Source organism: Salvia splendens, chromosome 4, assembly GCF_004379255.2.
Source record: "Salvia splendens isolate huo1 chromosome 4, SspV2, whole genome shotgun sequence".
NCBI classification, from domain to species: domain Eukaryota; kingdom Viridiplantae; phylum Streptophyta; class Magnoliopsida; order Lamiales; family Lamiaceae; genus Salvia; species Salvia splendens.
Genome location: NC_056035.1, coordinates 31,893,536 through 31,910,900, shown reverse-complemented (window position 1 = coordinate 31,910,900; position 17,365 = coordinate 31,893,536). Strand labels below are relative to the sequence as shown.

The following is a 17,365-nucleotide window of genomic DNA, read 5'->3' as shown; positions in this document are numbered from 1 at the left end:
ATGAGAGCGGAATATTTCTTCCAAGTAGCTAAGGTACCAGAGGAGGAGAAGGTCAGAGTTGCTGCAATTCATCTGGAAGGAAGAGCATTGCAGTGGCATCGAGGTTTTGAGAGCTTACATGGAGACATGGCGTATGCTGACTGGCCGTGTTATAGTTCATCTCTAGCGGCGCGTTTCGGTGCTCATGCATATGAGGATCCGTTGGCTGATCTCAGAAACCTCAAACAAAAAGGTACGTTACAAGACTACATGGATACTTTTGATGAATTATATCCTAGAGCCGGAATTAGAGAGGATCAAGCTTTAAGCTTTTTTTCTGGTTTAATTGATGAGTTGCAAATGCCTGTGCGTATGTTTCGACCTAAGGCACTAGCTGAGGCTTATTCTCTAGCAAAACTACAGGAACTCACTGTTAAGGACTTAGGTGTTAAAACAAAGATAACTCAGAGCAGTGTGCAAGCTAGTAGTAGCTATCACTCAAGTAGCAAACCTATGGTTGTGACAGTTACTAGTAAGGGTGGAACCTTGAGTAACTGGAATAGGGGAAACAAGGAGAGTAATAGATTTGGAAGAGTTAGAGCTAGTACAAACTTGACTCCTAAAGAAATGGATGAAAAGAGGGCAAGAAAAGAATGTTTCTGGTGTACTGAGAAATTCACCCCAAACCATCAGTGCAATAAGAGGAAATCGTATGTTGTACAATTGCTTGAGGTAGGAGAAGTAGGAAGAAGTGAGGTGCAGGAGGAGAATGAGGAAGAGGAAGAAGAGAAGAAGTCTGATTTGCAGCTTTCCTTACATGCAGTTTGGGGAAAAGATGGATTAAGGGAAAATGTCAGAAAATGTCAGAAAAAGATTTTAAGGATCTTAATAGACACTGGCAGCACTCATAATTTCTTAAGTGCTAAAGTGGCAAGAAAAATTAATTGTGAGTTGCTTCATGTTAACTAAAAGGCTGTGGAAGTAGCAAATGAACAGATTCTGCAGTGTACTAAAAAATGTAACAAACTGGAATGGGAAATGCAAGGAGCCAGATTTCAAGGAGAGGTATACCTTATTACTTTAGAGACTTGTGATCTCATATTAGGTGGGGAATGGCTGTCCACTTTGGGTGAAATTAAATGAAATTTCAATAATCTCAGTATGGTTTTCGATCTTAATGGTGAAGAAGTGAAGCTACAAGGAGAGAGGTGGTCACCAAAAGCTGAACTACTACATTGTCTGCATATATTGAATCCAGAGGAGAAAGATGTGAAGGAGAGAAAGTTAAGCCAGTGGATACCCTCAGTTGAAATCGATGCAGATTGCTACTATGAGCTCAGCATTGAAGAGATTTGGCTAAACCTTAAATTAATTCTTGAAGAATATGCCGCAGTGTTTGAGGAGCCAAGAACACTGCCTCCACAGAGAGAACAAGATCATAAAATCATATTGAAAGAGGGTGTAGATGCAATGAATATGAGACCTTATAAGTATGTTGCACATCAAAAAGATGTAATTGAAACCATGATTGAGGATATGCTAAAGGCAGGAGTTATAAGGCATAGTGAGAGTTCTTTTGCAAGTTCTATTGTGTTAGTCAAGAAGAAAGACTCTACTTGGAGAATGTGTCTACTTGGAGAATGTGTGTGGATTATAGAGCCTTGAATGCTATAACTGTCAAAGATAAATATCATATACCTGTGATAGAAGAGCTGCTGGATGAGCTTGGTAAGGCAACTTGGTTTTCTAAAATAGACTTGAGGTCTGGCTACTGGCAAGTGAGAATGAAACCAGAGGATATCCACAAGACTGCCTTCAAAACTCATTCTGGGCATTATGAGTTTCTAGTAATGCCATTCGGCTTGACAAATGCTCTAGCTACATTCCAGAACTTGATGAATACAGTTTTCAGAGATTACTTAAGGAAGTTCATATTGGTATTTTTTGATGATATCCTTATATACAGCAGCAGTCAGGAAGCTCATGAACAACATTTGAGGATAGTCATGGAATTGATGAAGGAGCACATCTTGCTAGCTAAAAGAAGCAAGTGCACTTTTGGGTGTAAAAAGGTGGAATATCTCAGCCATGTTATATCTGATTAATGAGTTTCAACTGATGAAGGGAAAATAGAGGCAGTTAAGAATTGGCCTCAGCCTAAAACTGTAAAATATGTGAGGAGTTTCTTGGGCTTAACTGGATATTATAGGAGATTTGTGCATAATTATGGGGTGATATCAAGACCCTTGATAGAAGTGATTAAGGGAAATGTATTCATATGGACAGTAGAGGCACAAGAAGCTTTTGAGAAGCTTAAAAGTGCTATGATTACAACTTCTGTATTAGCCTTGCCTGATTTTTCCAAGGAATTTGTTGTGGAAACTGATGCCTCTGGAGTGGGTATTGGAGTTGTGCTCATGCAGGATAAGCACCCCTTAGCTTTTATCAGTAAATCTCTATCTCCTAGATATCAGGCTCTATCAATGTATGAGAAGGAATTGCTAGTTATTTTGATGGCAGTAAAGAAATGGTATCATTACTTACAGAGTAAGAAGTTTATCATCTTGACTGATCATCAGAGTTTAAAGTACTTGATGGAGCAGAAATTGACTACTCCTACTCAACAAGCTTGGATGACTAAAGCTTATGCATTTTGATTATGAAATCAGATACAAAAAAGGCATTGAAAACTCAGTGGCTGATGCTTTATCCAGAGTACCCGAGGTGATGACTTATGCATTGACTTCTTTTGTAATTCCTCTGGAGTTAATTGCAAAAATTAAAGAGTCATGAAAACAAGACCCCTCTGATACAAAAGTTGCTAGAAGAAAAACATCAGAATGCAGACTCTCATCCAAAGTTCAGCTGGAGTAAAGGGGAGTTGAGGAGGAAAGGGAGACTAGTAGTGGGAAATGATATGTTATTAAGGGTTCAGATATTATCCATCTTCCATGGATCTGCCTTGGCTGGTCATTCTGGAGTGTTGGGAACTTACAAGAAAATAGCTGCCATGCTGTATTGGCCGAAATTAAGGAAAGAGGTTAGGGAGTTTGTAAGAGTATGTGTTACATGTCAAAGGTATAAACCGAGTAACACTTCTCCAGCTGGATTATTACAACCGCTCCCAATTCCTGCTGCAATTTTTACAGACTTGTCAATGAATTTTATTGAATCCTTGTCTAGTTCACAAGGCTATGATACTATATTCGTGGTGGTGGACAGATTAAGTAAGTATGCACATTTCATGGCGTTATCACACCCCTTTACAGCTAAAAAAGTAGCTGAAGTGTTTCTGGACTCGGTCTTTAAGCTACATGGGATGCCAGTGAAGATTGTGAGTGATAGAGGGGCTGTCTTTGTGGAAAAATTCTGGAAGGAGTTGATGACCTTGTTAGGAGTTGAATTGTTGTATTCCACAGCTTACCATCCAGAAACTGATGGCCAAACTGAGATAGTGAACAGAGGTTTACAATGTTACTTGAGATGTGCCATGGGAGAAAATCCACACACTTGGTCTCATTGGCTAGGTTTGGCTGAATACAGGTACAACACCACCTATCACTCAAGCATTAAAATGACTCCTTTTGAAGCCTTGTATGGTTTTGAACCTCCTCTACATGTTCCTTATCTGCCTGGTGACTCTAATGTGGAGGCAGTCGATCTTGCTCTAAGGGATACGGAAGAGATGATCTCTATACTTAAGAGGAATGTGCAGAAGGCAGCTGATAGGATGAAGAAGCAAGCGGATCAGCATAGAAGTGATAAGGATTTTGAGATAGGAGAGTGGGTTTGGCTGAAGCTGCAGGAGTATAGGCAGAAGTCTATAAGGGGAAAACATCACAAGTTTGAGCCTAAATACTTTGGACCCTATCAGATTGAGGACAAGATTGGCACAGTTGCTTATAAACTGAACCTGCCTTCTTCAGCTACGATTCATGATGTGTTTCATGTATCTTTGTTGAAACCGACTTCTCCACCAACTGGTCCTATAACTGACTTACCAGGTATATCTCACATAAATGATGTCATTCCTCAAGCTATACTAGACAGAAAAATGGTGAAAAGGCAAGCTCATTCATTGGGTGGGAAGGTCGCCGGCTGATGCTTCATGGGAGTTCGCCGACGTGATCAAGGCAAGATTTCCATGGTTCCTTGAGGACTAGGAACCTTGAGAGGGGGTATTGTTGCATGCATGATTGTGGAAGTATGATAAACACATGCATGCAACCGTGAGGAGCTAGCATATTAAATAAAAGCCGAGCTGGCAGTGACGTGGCAATAATGACGAGGCAATGACGTGTAAAAGGCGCACTACGTGGATACTAACTGACGTGGAAGAAGAGGCGAGCTAAGAAGCAGAGTATAAGTAGTTAGAAGTCATTCTTTTTGTGTGGTTGTTGAATTGTGTGATTGTGAGCTTAGATCGTGGATCTAGAGTTCCTCTTCGTTCATTCCTTCAAATTGTATAAACATTCGATTGTTGTTCGTTAAATCAAATCATTTCATTGATCATTCATTGTGTTGCGATCGCGTTCTATTCGCTGAAGCTAGGTAGATTTGGTGTTACGAGCTAAGATAGGGAAGTCGCGGGGAAAAGTCGTAACACCGAGGTGGTGATCGTAACGATGACGATGAAGAAGACGATGGTACGCCAATTTTTGTTCTCTCATATTCCCGAAAGCCGTACACTTGCAATTTCTATTAACTTTTTGGGATGTTGATATTGTGAAATTATGCTGTGGTTCCTCTCTTGCATTCTACAAAAAATACATCTGTTTTAAGTGAGTTAGCAAACCTAATTCTTTTTGTTACTAAAATTGGATTAAAACATTTTGGCTTAAGCACGACGAGGGTTCTAGTGCATGCAATTAAAAAAGTTCACTTCATATTTTTGGGGGTTGGGGGATATAAATCATGATCTGGTTTTGGATATAAATCATATGCGTGTTCTTGGAGTGGATTACCTAATGTTTTATATTTCAATTATTTATCGTTAAGACTGCTGTGCTCTTTAAATAGTTGGTCGGTGGGATTGCTCTGAATTATGCACCTTGGATTGTATTGCAGACACCAACCATTTGTCTTTTCATTCGTTTTTCTATTTTATTGGTGGATATCTGATGGAACTCCTCTATTTTTGATTAGAGGAAGTACGGGATGAATATGAAAAGGATGGATTTATAGTGGATGATATCGAGGAAGGAGAGGATGAGGAAGAAGATCGAGTTGATAGTGATGAGGAGCAGAAGAAAAGGAAGCGAAAGAAAAGGTTGCTACTTTTATTCTCAATAACAAGGCCTTCTTTATTTTGTAGATTGTGGATATAAAACTTTTCACCATTACAGACGGACAGCTTATTTTTGTTCTCATGATAATCAATTGATTGAACATAGGGATCAATTCATGCTTGATGAGGATGATTACGAACTCCTCCAGGAAAGCAATATATCTGTCAATCGTCCAATGCTTGTCAGTTCATCATCTTTTGTCCTTTTTATAGTCGTTCAACATTTATCCCTTCAATTTTTTCCTGCAGGAAATCTTGGATTTTGCTCTGGAATTTTGAGCTTTTATATTTATTAATTATCAGGAGAGTAAGAAGTTTAAGAGACTGAAAAAGGCTAGGAAGGAAGCAGAAGAAGAGCCGTCCAGGTTTTCTGATGAAGAAGAATTTAATGGAAGTGGGAAGGTTGGGCGTACTGGTGAGGAGAAGCTCAAGCATAGCTTGTTTGGTGATGATTATGGTAAAAATTACCAGTGCAAGTATTTCCTTCAATGAGCATTTAGAAATACAGGATTATCCTTGATCTTGTGTTTTCTCAACTATCATAGGGCAATCTCTTGAGGATATTGCAGAGGAGGATGGACTTCTTGAAGAAGAAGAGGATGCAGACGTTGGTGAGGAGGATGAGATGGCTGATTTTATTGTTGACGAAGAAGTTGATGAGATACCTGTGAGGTATGTCCACAGACCCTATATTTGTGTATGTGGCTTTAGATTTTATGTTGTAAAATTTCACATCTGTATGAAGGAGAAAGAAACCTAAGAAAAGCGGACAGCTCCCAGGGATTTCTTCATCCGCACTCCAGGAAGCGCATGAAATTTTTGGTGATGTTGAAGACCTTCTGAGGCTTCGCAAGATAGATGTGAGGGGCAGGTTTGGTGAAACTAGCGAAAGTAGTCTTGAAGATCAGTTTGATCCTAGTGTACTTTCTGAAAAGTACATGACAGAAAAGGATGATCAAATTAGGGAAATCGATATTCCTGAAAGAATGCAGGTATACTGAGTATCATGTGGCATATTTGTGTCATATGCTATGTTTGTGGTTGTAAATTCATACCTTTCTATGTAGATATCTGAGGGAAGTACAGGCCACCCCCCAACAGATGAGTTCAGTGTCAAAATGGAGACCGAGTGGATATGCAATCAACTTGTCAGTGGTGTGCTACCTTTTTTCAACAGCAGAGATGAAGCGGCATATAGCTAGATTCTTGGAGTTGATTCACGTTCAGAAGTTAGATGCATGTTTTTGTAATAAAATTTGTTATTATCGTTAATTACTTCATATCATATTAAATGACTACAATGCAGGATAAGTCTCCTATTTGTTTGCTGACCTATTTATATCCATATTGTAGGTTCCATTCATTGCTATGTACAGGAAAGAGGAAATATTAAGCCTTTTAAAGGATCCAACTGAACCTGAAACTGGCATTGAAACTGATATTAACCAAAAGCCTGCGCTGAAGTGGCACCAGGTGCACATTTCATATTAATTGCTTATTCCTTGTTCTTCTATCTCCTCATAAGCATGGCTTAGTGGTAGGTTAACCGTTTAAAGTCCAAAGTCTTGTTCCCTTTCATCGATATGTTTGCTCGTCACTATTGTGCTTGGTTATTTATGAAAACCTATTAAGTAGCTAAGCTAATTTCATGTTAGAAAACTTTGTTTGTAATTTGTGCATTTGACTTTCAATACTTCATAGATGGAGGACCAGCTTGCGACTTTATGGAGACACTAAAAGTAGTATTGTCATTGTGCTGCAGGTGCTTTGGGCAATTCAGGACTTGGATCAGAAGTGGCTTCTTCTACTGAAAAGAAAAAGTGCTCTTCAGTCATACTACATTAAGCTGTTTGAAGAAGAGAAAAGAAGAGTGTACGACGAGACACGCCTAAGATTAAATGAACAGCTCTTTCAATCAATCATTAAGTCGCTCGAAGCTGTTGATTTAGAAAGAGAAGTGGATGATGTAGACTCAAAATTTAATTTGCATTTCCCTACAGGGTTAGTTTTGCTAGATGAAGGGCAGTTTAAAAGACCAAAGAGAAAATCACATTACAGCATTTGTAGCAAAGCTGGACTGTGGGAGGTTGCAAGCAAATTTGGTTACAGCTCTGAGCAATTTGGTTTGTGCAGATATCTCTGGAAAAAATGGTAGGAATTTTATTTGTGAAGCCCTTCTTTTATGGTTTGATGAAGTGGGCTTCATTCTTTTTATGGTTTGATGAAGTGGGCTTTGTTCTTTCCAGAGAATGGATGAATTGGAGGATGCTAAGGAAACACCAGAGGAAATGGCTTCTAATTTCACCTGTACAATGTTTGAGACACCTCAAGCGGTGTTGAAAGGTGCAAGGCACATGGTATGTAGAAATTTTCTTATTTGGTACTGTAATTGTTTTATGCAGGGATGGATTTTATATAGTTTAAACTGTATACTTTAACTTCTCATGATAAAACAGGCCGCCGTTGAGATTAGCTTTGAACCATGTGTTCGGAAACATGTACGCAGTATCTTTATGGACAACGCAGTAGTGTCAACTAGTCCTACACCTGATGGAAACACAGCTATTGATTCTTTTCACCAGTTTTATGGAATTAAGTGGTTGAGGGACAAACCACTTAACAGATTTGAGGATGCTCAATGGCTTTTGATTCAGAAAGCTGAGGAGGAGAAGCTTTTGCAAGTTTCTATCTAGCTGCCTCAAGTAGTCCTTGATAAGTTAATAAGCGACTCAAATGATTATTATTTGAGTGATGGTGTAAGTAAATCTGCTCAGTTATGGAATGAGCAAAGGAAACTGATTCTTAATGATGCATTAAACAATTTTCTTCTTCCTTCAATGGGAAAAGAAGCAAGATCATTGCTGACAAGTAGAGCTAAATCATGGTTACTCTCAGATTATGGGAGACTATTGTGGGATAAAGTATCTGTTGCACCATACCAACGGAAAGAAAATGATGCCCGTTATGATGAAGAAACTGCACCCAGGGTTATGGCTTGCTGTTGGGCCCTGGAAAGCCAGCGACAACCTTTGTGATGTTGGATTCATCTGGAGAAGTTTTGGATGTATTGCATGCCGGTTCCATCAGCATTCGCGGCCAAAGTGGCAATGAACAGCAATGTAAAAAGAAATGATCAGCAGAGAGTGCGAAAGTTTATGATGGACCATCAACCACATATTGTAGTTTTAGGAGCTACTAATTTGTCTTGTACACGGTTGAAGGATGGCATATATGAGGTACACAGTTGCATTATTTTTTTGTTCTTATTATCACATATTTAATATTTGTATGAAGTACATCTCTATTCCTGTTATTTTGAATTCCTTTCTCATTAACTCTGAAAAATATTTGAGGTGACTCTTTATATTATTGCCCATTCTGTCATCAGATAATGTTCAAGATGGTGGAAGATAATCCTCGAGATGTTGGCCATGAGATGGATAATCTGAATGTTGTCTTTTGCGATGAATCTCTTCCGCATCTATATGAAAATTCCCGCGTCTCAGTTGATCAGCTTCCTTCACAAGAAGGTATATTGAATTCGTTTGCATGGTAACTTGTCCCTTTTGCCACACTTCCTCCATAGTACTATGCCAGTTTCTCTGCATTGTTTTTTTCAGCTTACTTATCCCCCCACCCCCCTCCCCTCCCCATTTCAGGTACCATTAGACGTGCTGTGGGTCTTGGACGTCATCTTCAGAACCCATTAGCAATGGTTGCCACATTGTGTGGGCCGGGTAAAGAGAGATTATCTTGGAAGCTTAATCCTTTGGAGAACTTTCTTACTCCTGATGAGAAGTATGGAATGGTTGAACAAGTGATGGTTGATGTAACTAACCAGGTGGGCCTTGATATTAATTTGGCCGCCACTTATGAATGGTTATTTGCCCCTCTACACTTTATTTGTGGGCTAGGTCCCAGAAAAGCAGCTTCTCTCCAGAGGTCCCTAGTAAGAGCAGGTGCCATCTTCACTAGGAAAGACCTGTTGCAATCTCAAGGGCTTGGAAAAAAGGTTTTTATTAATGCAGTTGGCTTCCTCCGAGTGCGACGTAGCGGATTGACTTCCAGTAGTAGTCTATTTATTGATCTGTTAGATGAAACCAGAGTTCATCCGGAATCATACATTCTCGCACAAGATTTGGCCAACGATATTTATCTGGAGGATGGGAATGATGACGACGATGTCCTGGAAATGGCAATCGAGCATGTCAGGGAAAAACCACATTTACTGAGAGCTGTAGATGTTCATGAATATGCTGAACAGAAAAATCATCCGAACAAGAAAGAAACCCTTAATGATATTAGATTGGAATTGATGGAAGGCTTTCAGGATCGCCGTAGACCATTTGCAGAACCATGTCAGGATGAGCTTTTACACATGATCACCGGAGAGACTGAAGAGGCACTCTCTGAAGGAAGAATTGTGCAGGCCACGGTTCGAAACGTACAAGCTCGGAGAGCAAGTTGTGTCCTTGAATCTGGATTAACTGGCATCCTCAGTAAGGAGGATTATATGGATGATTGGAGGGATATTCATGATTTAAGTAATAAGCTGTGTGATGGTGATATTTTGACTTGCAGAATTAAATCAATTCAGAAGAACTGCTATCAGGTGTTTTTAACTTGTAGAGAAAGTGATATGAGGAGTAACCGATATCAGAGTCGCAGAATGACAGATCCTTACTATCATGAAGAACGCAGCACTTTGCCAAGTGTGCAGGAAAAAGCTCGCAAGGAGAAGGAGCTTGCTAAGAAGCGTTTCAAGCCGAGGATGATCGTTCACCCACACTTCCAAAATATAATGTGTGATGCAGCGATAAAGGTTTGTTGTAATCCTCTATTATAGTCTTTAGTGATTCATTTGTGGGTCTGCTTATGTGTTCTGATATTTATTAGGAATTGGGAGTACATAATAATTTTTTCTTAGATTTGATTTGGTGTGATGATCACCTCTTAATCTAAGGTACATTCCCATGGGAAGTGTAATTCATAACTGGTGAGGATTCATTCTATTGCGTCCAAATTGTGATACTTCGCCAAAAGTGCATTTACAATATTTTGTAATAGCCTAGTGCATTGCTACTAAGTCTTCCTGTTTCAATGCTTTTGAGTTGTGACACCCTTTGATTCCTCTTGGCTGACAAGGATCCTGGTGAAAGTGTCATACGTCCTAGTTCTCTTGGACCATCATTTTTTACATTGACGATGAAAGTTTATGATGGGGTATACGCAACACTCTCATTGAAGAAGGCGTTTAGCTCCTAGCTTTCTTTCTTCAACAATTCACTCGAACTGATAATAATACAAAAAGGCAATGTGCAGATGAATAAATAACAATGATGAAGATTGAACATGTCCACACATTTATTCTATCACATAGATGATGAATTCTAGGATCACACATAATGTGAAGGGACAGCAGGATTTGTTGTTATTGATTAAGATCAATATTCAAAAGGCCAGTATGAGTAGTAGTCTTCATGCTGGTTATGTTCATGGTATGCAACTGGGATTGGTTCGACTGTCTCACCACGGTTAGAATTGGACCGAGATGAACGAAAAGGCCACAAGAAAGACCACCTCCTCCTCCTTCGTGTTCCCTCACTCTCTGTTGCTGTTGCTGCTTCTGCTGCTGCTGTTTCCTCTCTCCGACTCCATCTCCTGCTCCACCTTCTGCTTCTTCGGATTTGGCCCCACAAGTTGTGACTATTGCAGTCGTTGTTGCCTAGTTGCTGAGTGATCAGCTCCTGGCGACAGACTGGGCACGAAGCTCGTTGCTCTAACCATGGCACTATACAATCTGAGTGGTACAAATGCTTACACGGTAGCTTCCTCACCGGAGATCCCAGCTGGAAATCTTCTCTGCAAACAGCGCAGGTGGAGTCAGCACGAACATGCTTCTTCAAAATCTTGATGGTCGGTAAGGCATCGATGGAGGATCTTGAGGCCGGGGGAGGCACGCGTTGATCACTCTGCGTGACATGTTGGAGAAACTCCTCGACTCCCGGCCCTACAAAATAGTCACCCCCGGTTTCCCGTCTGAAACCAAGAGTTTCATTGAGAAACTCCAAAATGCCAGGCATTCTAACCGGCATGTCTCCACTAAACACGAGGAGTGAATTGCCATCAATCGCCTCCCCCCTTTGCTGTCTGAGGAAATTCGAGATGGCTTCCATGTACCCTGGCCTCGGGGCGTTCGTACTAATCGCATCATCGAGCTCTTGAACGAAACCTCTATCGCAGTTGGCACAAACGAGATTCGGGCCCCTGAGAGACACAGGTTCTTGGCAATTATAACACCAATGACTCGACATCTTTGCTTCTTCCCAACTCCCAAGCTAAGGTATTATACAAAAATGAAGGAATCTGCTAAAACAAGGCGATAAACGATCAACACAAAAATCAAGCCTCCTTTCATTCTCAATCACTCTTTTAACTGCTACAAAACAAAAGTATAAATCAATCCACTCGCTTCAGTAATTTGCATTGGATTTAGGCAATGCGAAGAAGATTAGCTAAAAACCGTTGAATTTGACCAAATGATTAAAGCACAAAACAGCACCGACATTAGATCAACTCGAGAATTGAATCAATGAAAAGAAAAGCGATCGTGTCATTTGATTTCACAATGCATTGATTGAGATTCGCAAACAAAAGAATATCAAGCTCCTACAAATCAAAGTAAACGCATTACCTAAAAAAATACCGAATCCTACAAATCTAGTTAGACAAAAATCAGGAAAATGAAGAAACAAAATTAAATAAAAAAGCACCTTGAATGTGAGAAGCTGTGATCCAGATGAATGAATCCTATACAGAATGGAGGCGATAACATTGCATTATCATTTATCTGTAAAGTAAGATATAAAATATATGCATACACATTTAAAGCTAAAGCTTGAGATTGGAGAAATGCAGGAAAGACTGCAAAAGCAACTGTGTGTGTGTGTGTGTTTTATAGCTTAGCGGTGTATTTGTGTTTCTTTATTGTGACGATAATTACAAACACATGCCACATGACTTCTGTATTTTTCTAATTATAAATAATGTCTTTCTCTGTTGCTTCAATTGTGGGATTGGGCTGCACATGCAATAATGGGCTTCTTGCTCATCTCAATTTTATCATTTTCAACCAACCCATTTTCTGTTTTTTTTTATACTCCAATTATAATCTTTTACCCCTTTCTTTTTTTTTCTTTGGGAATTTTGACTAAGAAAAGAGATTGCTTTATTCTATTTCTGGTGTGCTGTCTTCTTCATGCTCATGACTCATGAGTACTTGCTTTTCTTTTTCTCCTTTTATTAGCATTTTTGTTTTAGTTGTAATATTTGGAATAAAACAATTTAAGACAGACTGGGATTGAGATTTTTTTGGTAATTATATATATTTGTTTGCAGTAGACCAGCTGAGAGTTCTTTTTAGAAAATCCCTTCACTTATAAACTAAGCTTGAAAATTTTTAAGATTCAATTGTAGCAATTGCAGTTAGTTGCTTCTTTGTAGAATAGCATCATTAACATGACATGTATAGGAATAAGAAGCATTTTTGGATAGTAACGAAACAAGACAATAGAAGACCAAATGGGTATTTTTTTTGGAAAGTTCAATTATATTCGCTCATATAGTAAGGGAAAAGAAAACATTGCTTCCATCCCATGTCAGCTCCTCCACTTCGGGTAAGTTCCACACCTTTAATTAAATTTTGTGAACTTTTTTTATTGGTGTTGTATTATAGTCTTTAGGCTATCTACAATGATACTCTAAAATCCAAAATGAAATAGATAAATAGCTCCAATAGTTCTTGAAAATATTGTCATATTTTAGATTTTTTAATAAATATACCCATTTGGTAAAATAAATCCAATTCACTTTTTCAAATTTTGTGAGTAAAAAAAGGTAAGTCGATAAATAAATATTCGCTCTGTACTAAAAAAAATAGGAACTTTGGGAACGACACAAGTTTTAATGCAAAATTGATATAGTAGAAGAAACATAGAAAGAAAAGATAATTCAAATATTATTAGTGAAGAATGTGGTCCATCTCATAAGCTAGAAAAATGTGGAACTATTTTAGGGTTCAGGTTTAGTATAAACGAAGACCATATTCTTTTAAATTTGAATTTGGTATAAATAATTGGAGTAAAATTATGATGCGATATTTGTTGGAGATATAGCTATAAAACACTAACCAGGCGTAATACAACCCGAGAGAAGATCGAAGAAAGAAAAAAACAGAAACGAAAATTACAATTGAAATTCGAAACTGTAAAGATGAACTTAGCCGAGTCTAGGAAGGCCTCTTTCCGCAAGACAAGATACGCCCCGGTAGTGTTCTCGGTTTTGGCGCGTCGTCCCTAAAGATAAAAAGGCTACGTCTCGTTCGTTGCAACACCGCAGTTGGAACGAGCTCCGGCGAACTAGAAGAGGAAGAGGGCAGAGCTTCGAAAAGACTATGCAGAGAGAAAGTATGCTTGTGATGGATATTCAGTGTGTGAAATGCAATGGAATGGCTAGCCTATTTATAGGTCAAGCCACCATGCAGGGTCAACCAAGCCATGAAGGCTTATCATGGCGCATTCGTAACCGTCGGCGGTTACAAGCTTGTGGCAGGAGTGTGCCTTTCGCGTGTGGAGCGTGTAGATTTCTCACGTGGCAGCTTTGACTGTGCCACGCTTGACGATGTGTCAAGCCACTTGGATTGCTGACTCAGCGGTGGTCTAAAAAGATTACTACGGGTCCAAACCCGGGCCCAAACCAATTGCCAAGATCCAAGTCCAAGTCCAAGTCCAAGATCGAGACCGAGACCGAGACCGAGCCCGGGCCCGAGGCCCGCGACCGCGAGCACGAGCGGGCGGGCGGGCGGGCGGCGGCGCGCGCGTGTGGGCTCTTTCACCCATCTTGGTCCACTATAATTATTAAGTAACATAAAGTCACTTAATTTAAGCACATTAAAAGATGTGTCGATTCTCCTATGTGGGATAATTAACACTAATTAATTATTCCCTAAGCTCAAACTCCAAGCTTTAATTAAATGCTAATTATGCCCAACTTTAATTCACTATTTCTCACTCACCGGAAATCGGATTTGAGAATGTGAATATACTACATTTATCTACGTAAAATGTAGATCGACGCTATATCATTTAATTTCACAAAATTAGATGTCTCATCACTTTTATTATTTGGTCAAAATCCATTGACTGGGCATATTTTATTCCATGATTTCTACAATCCCCACATGAGTGGAAATAGCCAAATGCATATGTATGCAGACACAAGCTCAACCGAGAGGAATATAAGCATAAGGATAGGTAGTTGTTGGCTTTGAACCCTCCATAGTCGACACCATCGGATACACAGACGGCTTAGTAGCGCGATGCTTTAAACTAATCCCCCACGGCGTGCACCGAGATAATGGTGTTAACGCTTAAACACCTCAACCTCATCAGTTCTCACGTTTTATGTCCTTTGCGGCCTTGGACACCACTTTGGGTTCATAAGTGTGTTATTTGAAGCGGCCTCACTTCACACTTATATAGATGATTCCTAATCGAGTATCTTGCCCTACTCGGTCTCCTTGAGAACTCAATCTCCTCGAGATCCTTTAGGAGTCATTAAAAGTCATAGACTTAGCCTCACCACTAGGCAAGCTTTCCGACACTCTATTGCTCTCTAGGGAATAGATATAGTTGAGTGTTTCTCATGAACTCTCATAGCTTAGTTGCCCCTTTGAACCAAGTTCTTGGGATCTCCAGTCATCATGGTTGGGTTACCACTATGATAATTCTTTATGTTGTGGATTTCAAACTCATTCCCTCTAGCAACTTATTCATTTGATCACAGTTTAACCCTTTGGTTAGCAGATCCGCTAGATTATCTATTAACTTCACATAGTCAATTGTAATCACCCCTGTTGTGATCAAATGTCTCACGGTGTTATGTCATTGACGAATGTGTCGAGAATTCCCGTTGTACAAGCCATTATTCGCCCTTCCAATAGCGGCTTGGCTATCGCAGTGAATCATCACCGGAGGCACAGGTTTAGACCAACATGGAATGTCCTCGAGGAAATTCTTAAGCCACTCGGCTTCCTCACCAGCTTTGTCTAAAGCTATGAACTCGGATTCCATAGTTGATCGGGCTATACAAGTCTGTTTCATGGATTTCCACGAGACAGTAGCGCCCTCAATAGTAAAGACATATCCACTAGTGGAAAGTGAGTCTTTATTATCGGATATTCAGTTCGCATCACAATACCCTTCAAGTACCGAGGGGTATCTTGCAAAATGCAGCCCATGATTTTGAGTATGTTTTAAGTATCTCAAAACCCTTACAAGAGCTTTCCAATGTTCTTTGCTTGGATTACTCGTGTAGCGTGCTAACTTGTTTACGGCGCAAGCAATATCGGATCTCGTACAGTTAGTCAAGTACATAATGCACCCGATAACCTTCGCATAATCTTCTTGTGCGACAGGTTCGCCTTTGTTCTTGCTAAGGTGAACATTTAGCTCTATAGGCGTCTTAGCCGGCGTGCTGTCATAAGCATTGAATCTTTTTAGCACTTTCTCTACATAGTGAGACTGTGTTAAGGTGATTCCCCCGGATGTTCTTAGAATCTTCATTCCAAGAATTACATCGGCTAGACTCATGTCCTTCATGTCAAAATTTCTTTTCAACATGGCTTTAGTTTCGTTAATTATTCGAGTACTACTGCCCATGATTAACATGTCATCAACGTAGAGACATACTATAACATATCTGTTATTAGTATTCTTAATATAGACACACTTGTCACACTCGTTGATTTTAAATTCATTTGATAACATTACATTATCAAATTTTAAATATCATTGGAGCGGCGCTTATTTTAATCCATATAAGGACTTAACCAGTTTGCAGACCTTATTCTCTTGTCCAGGTACTACAAAACCTTCAGGTTGTTCCATATAGATCTCATCTTCGAGTTCACCATTTAGAAACGCAGTTTTTACGTCCATTTGGTGAATCTCAAGATTGTGCAATGCAGCAATCGCGAGAAGAACTCTTATAGAAGTAATTCTCGTTACAGGTGAGTACGTATCAAAGAAGTCATGTCCTTCATTTTCTTTAAAACCCTTGACTACCAATCGGGCTTTATATTTATCAACTGTTCCATCGGCCATAAATTTCCTTTTAAGGACTCATTTACATCCGAGAGGTTTAGCACCTTCGGGAAGATCAACCAACACCCAAGTGTGGTTTAGCAAAATTGAGTCAATTTCGCTTTGAACAGCTTCTCTCCAATGCAGCCCATCTGGGCCTGCATAGGTTACTTTCAAAGACGTTGGTTCTTCATCCAACATGAAGGCAATGTAGTCGGGACCAAAAGATTTTGGTGTTCTAACCCTATTGCTTCGTCTCGTTACTGCCTCATTTGGATCAGGCCTAGCACGCTTGCGAGATTTGGGCTCTTTATCTAATGACTTAGAGCTCGTTATTTCATCAGCAATTCTTGCTTCAGAATTAGGTGCTACATTTTCTTGTTTTTTACAAGGAAATGTATTTTCAAGAAATACAGCATTTCTTGATTCAATTGTTGTTCCAACAGTCACATTCGATATTTTAGACTTATGAACAACAAATCTATATGCACTACTGTTAAGTGCATATCCAATAAAGATGCAATCAACCGTTTTAGGTCCGATTGTAACTTCTTTGGGCGGAGGAACCATCACCTTTGCCAAATACCCCCACACTTTGAGGTATTTGTAGGATGACTTCCTTCCTTTCCACAACTCATAAGGAGTAATATCTTTTCCTTTGAGAGGGATTTTATTCAAGATATAGTTGGCTGTCAAAACAGCTTCCCCCCACATGTTATGTGGTAATCCTGAAGTCAGAAGCAGTGCATTCATCATCTCTTTTAGAGTTCGATTTTTGCGTTCTGCAACCCCATTAGATTGGGGTGAATAGGGAGCAGTTGTTTGATGAATTATGCCACTTGCGTTGCATAGTTCTTCAAACGGAGCTACATATTCGCCTCCTCTATCGCTTCGAATCGTTTTGATTTTACAACCAAGTTGATTCTCAACTACGTTCTTATAATTTTCAAACGCTTCT

The 17,365-nt window shown here is 39.6% G+C and overlaps 1 protein-coding gene and 1 pseudogene across 4 annotated transcripts; one reads left to right on the top strand and one right to left on the bottom strand.

The window, feature by feature from the left end:
- LOC121800973 lies at positions 1 to 10,317 on the top strand (annotated as a pseudogene).
- A 202-nt stretch (positions 10,318 to 10,519) lies between these two features.
- LOC121799465 (probable E3 ubiquitin-protein ligase RHC1A) lies at positions 10,520 to 12,243 on the bottom strand. Of its 4 annotated transcripts, none has more exons than XM_042198849.1 (2): positions 12,040 to 12,243; positions 10,520 to 11,702 (listed from the first exon to the last, which is right to left on the bottom strand). In XM_042198849.1, exon 2 carries the CDS (start codon positions 11,578 to 11,580, stop codon positions 10,711 to 10,713), a length of 870 nt encoding a protein of 289 aa, XP_042054783.1. In that variant the 5' UTR covers positions 11,581 to 11,702; positions 12,040 to 12,243; the 3' UTR covers positions 10,520 to 10,710. The 4 variants fall into 4 exon arrangements, with proteins under 4 accessions (XP_042054783.1, XP_042054782.1, XP_042054780.1 ...); XM_042198848.1 differs by having other exon boundaries at positions 10,520 to 11,635; XM_042198846.1 differs by having other exon boundaries at positions 10,520 to 11,632.
- Between the last annotated feature and the right edge of the window lie 5,122 nt (positions 12,244 to 17,365).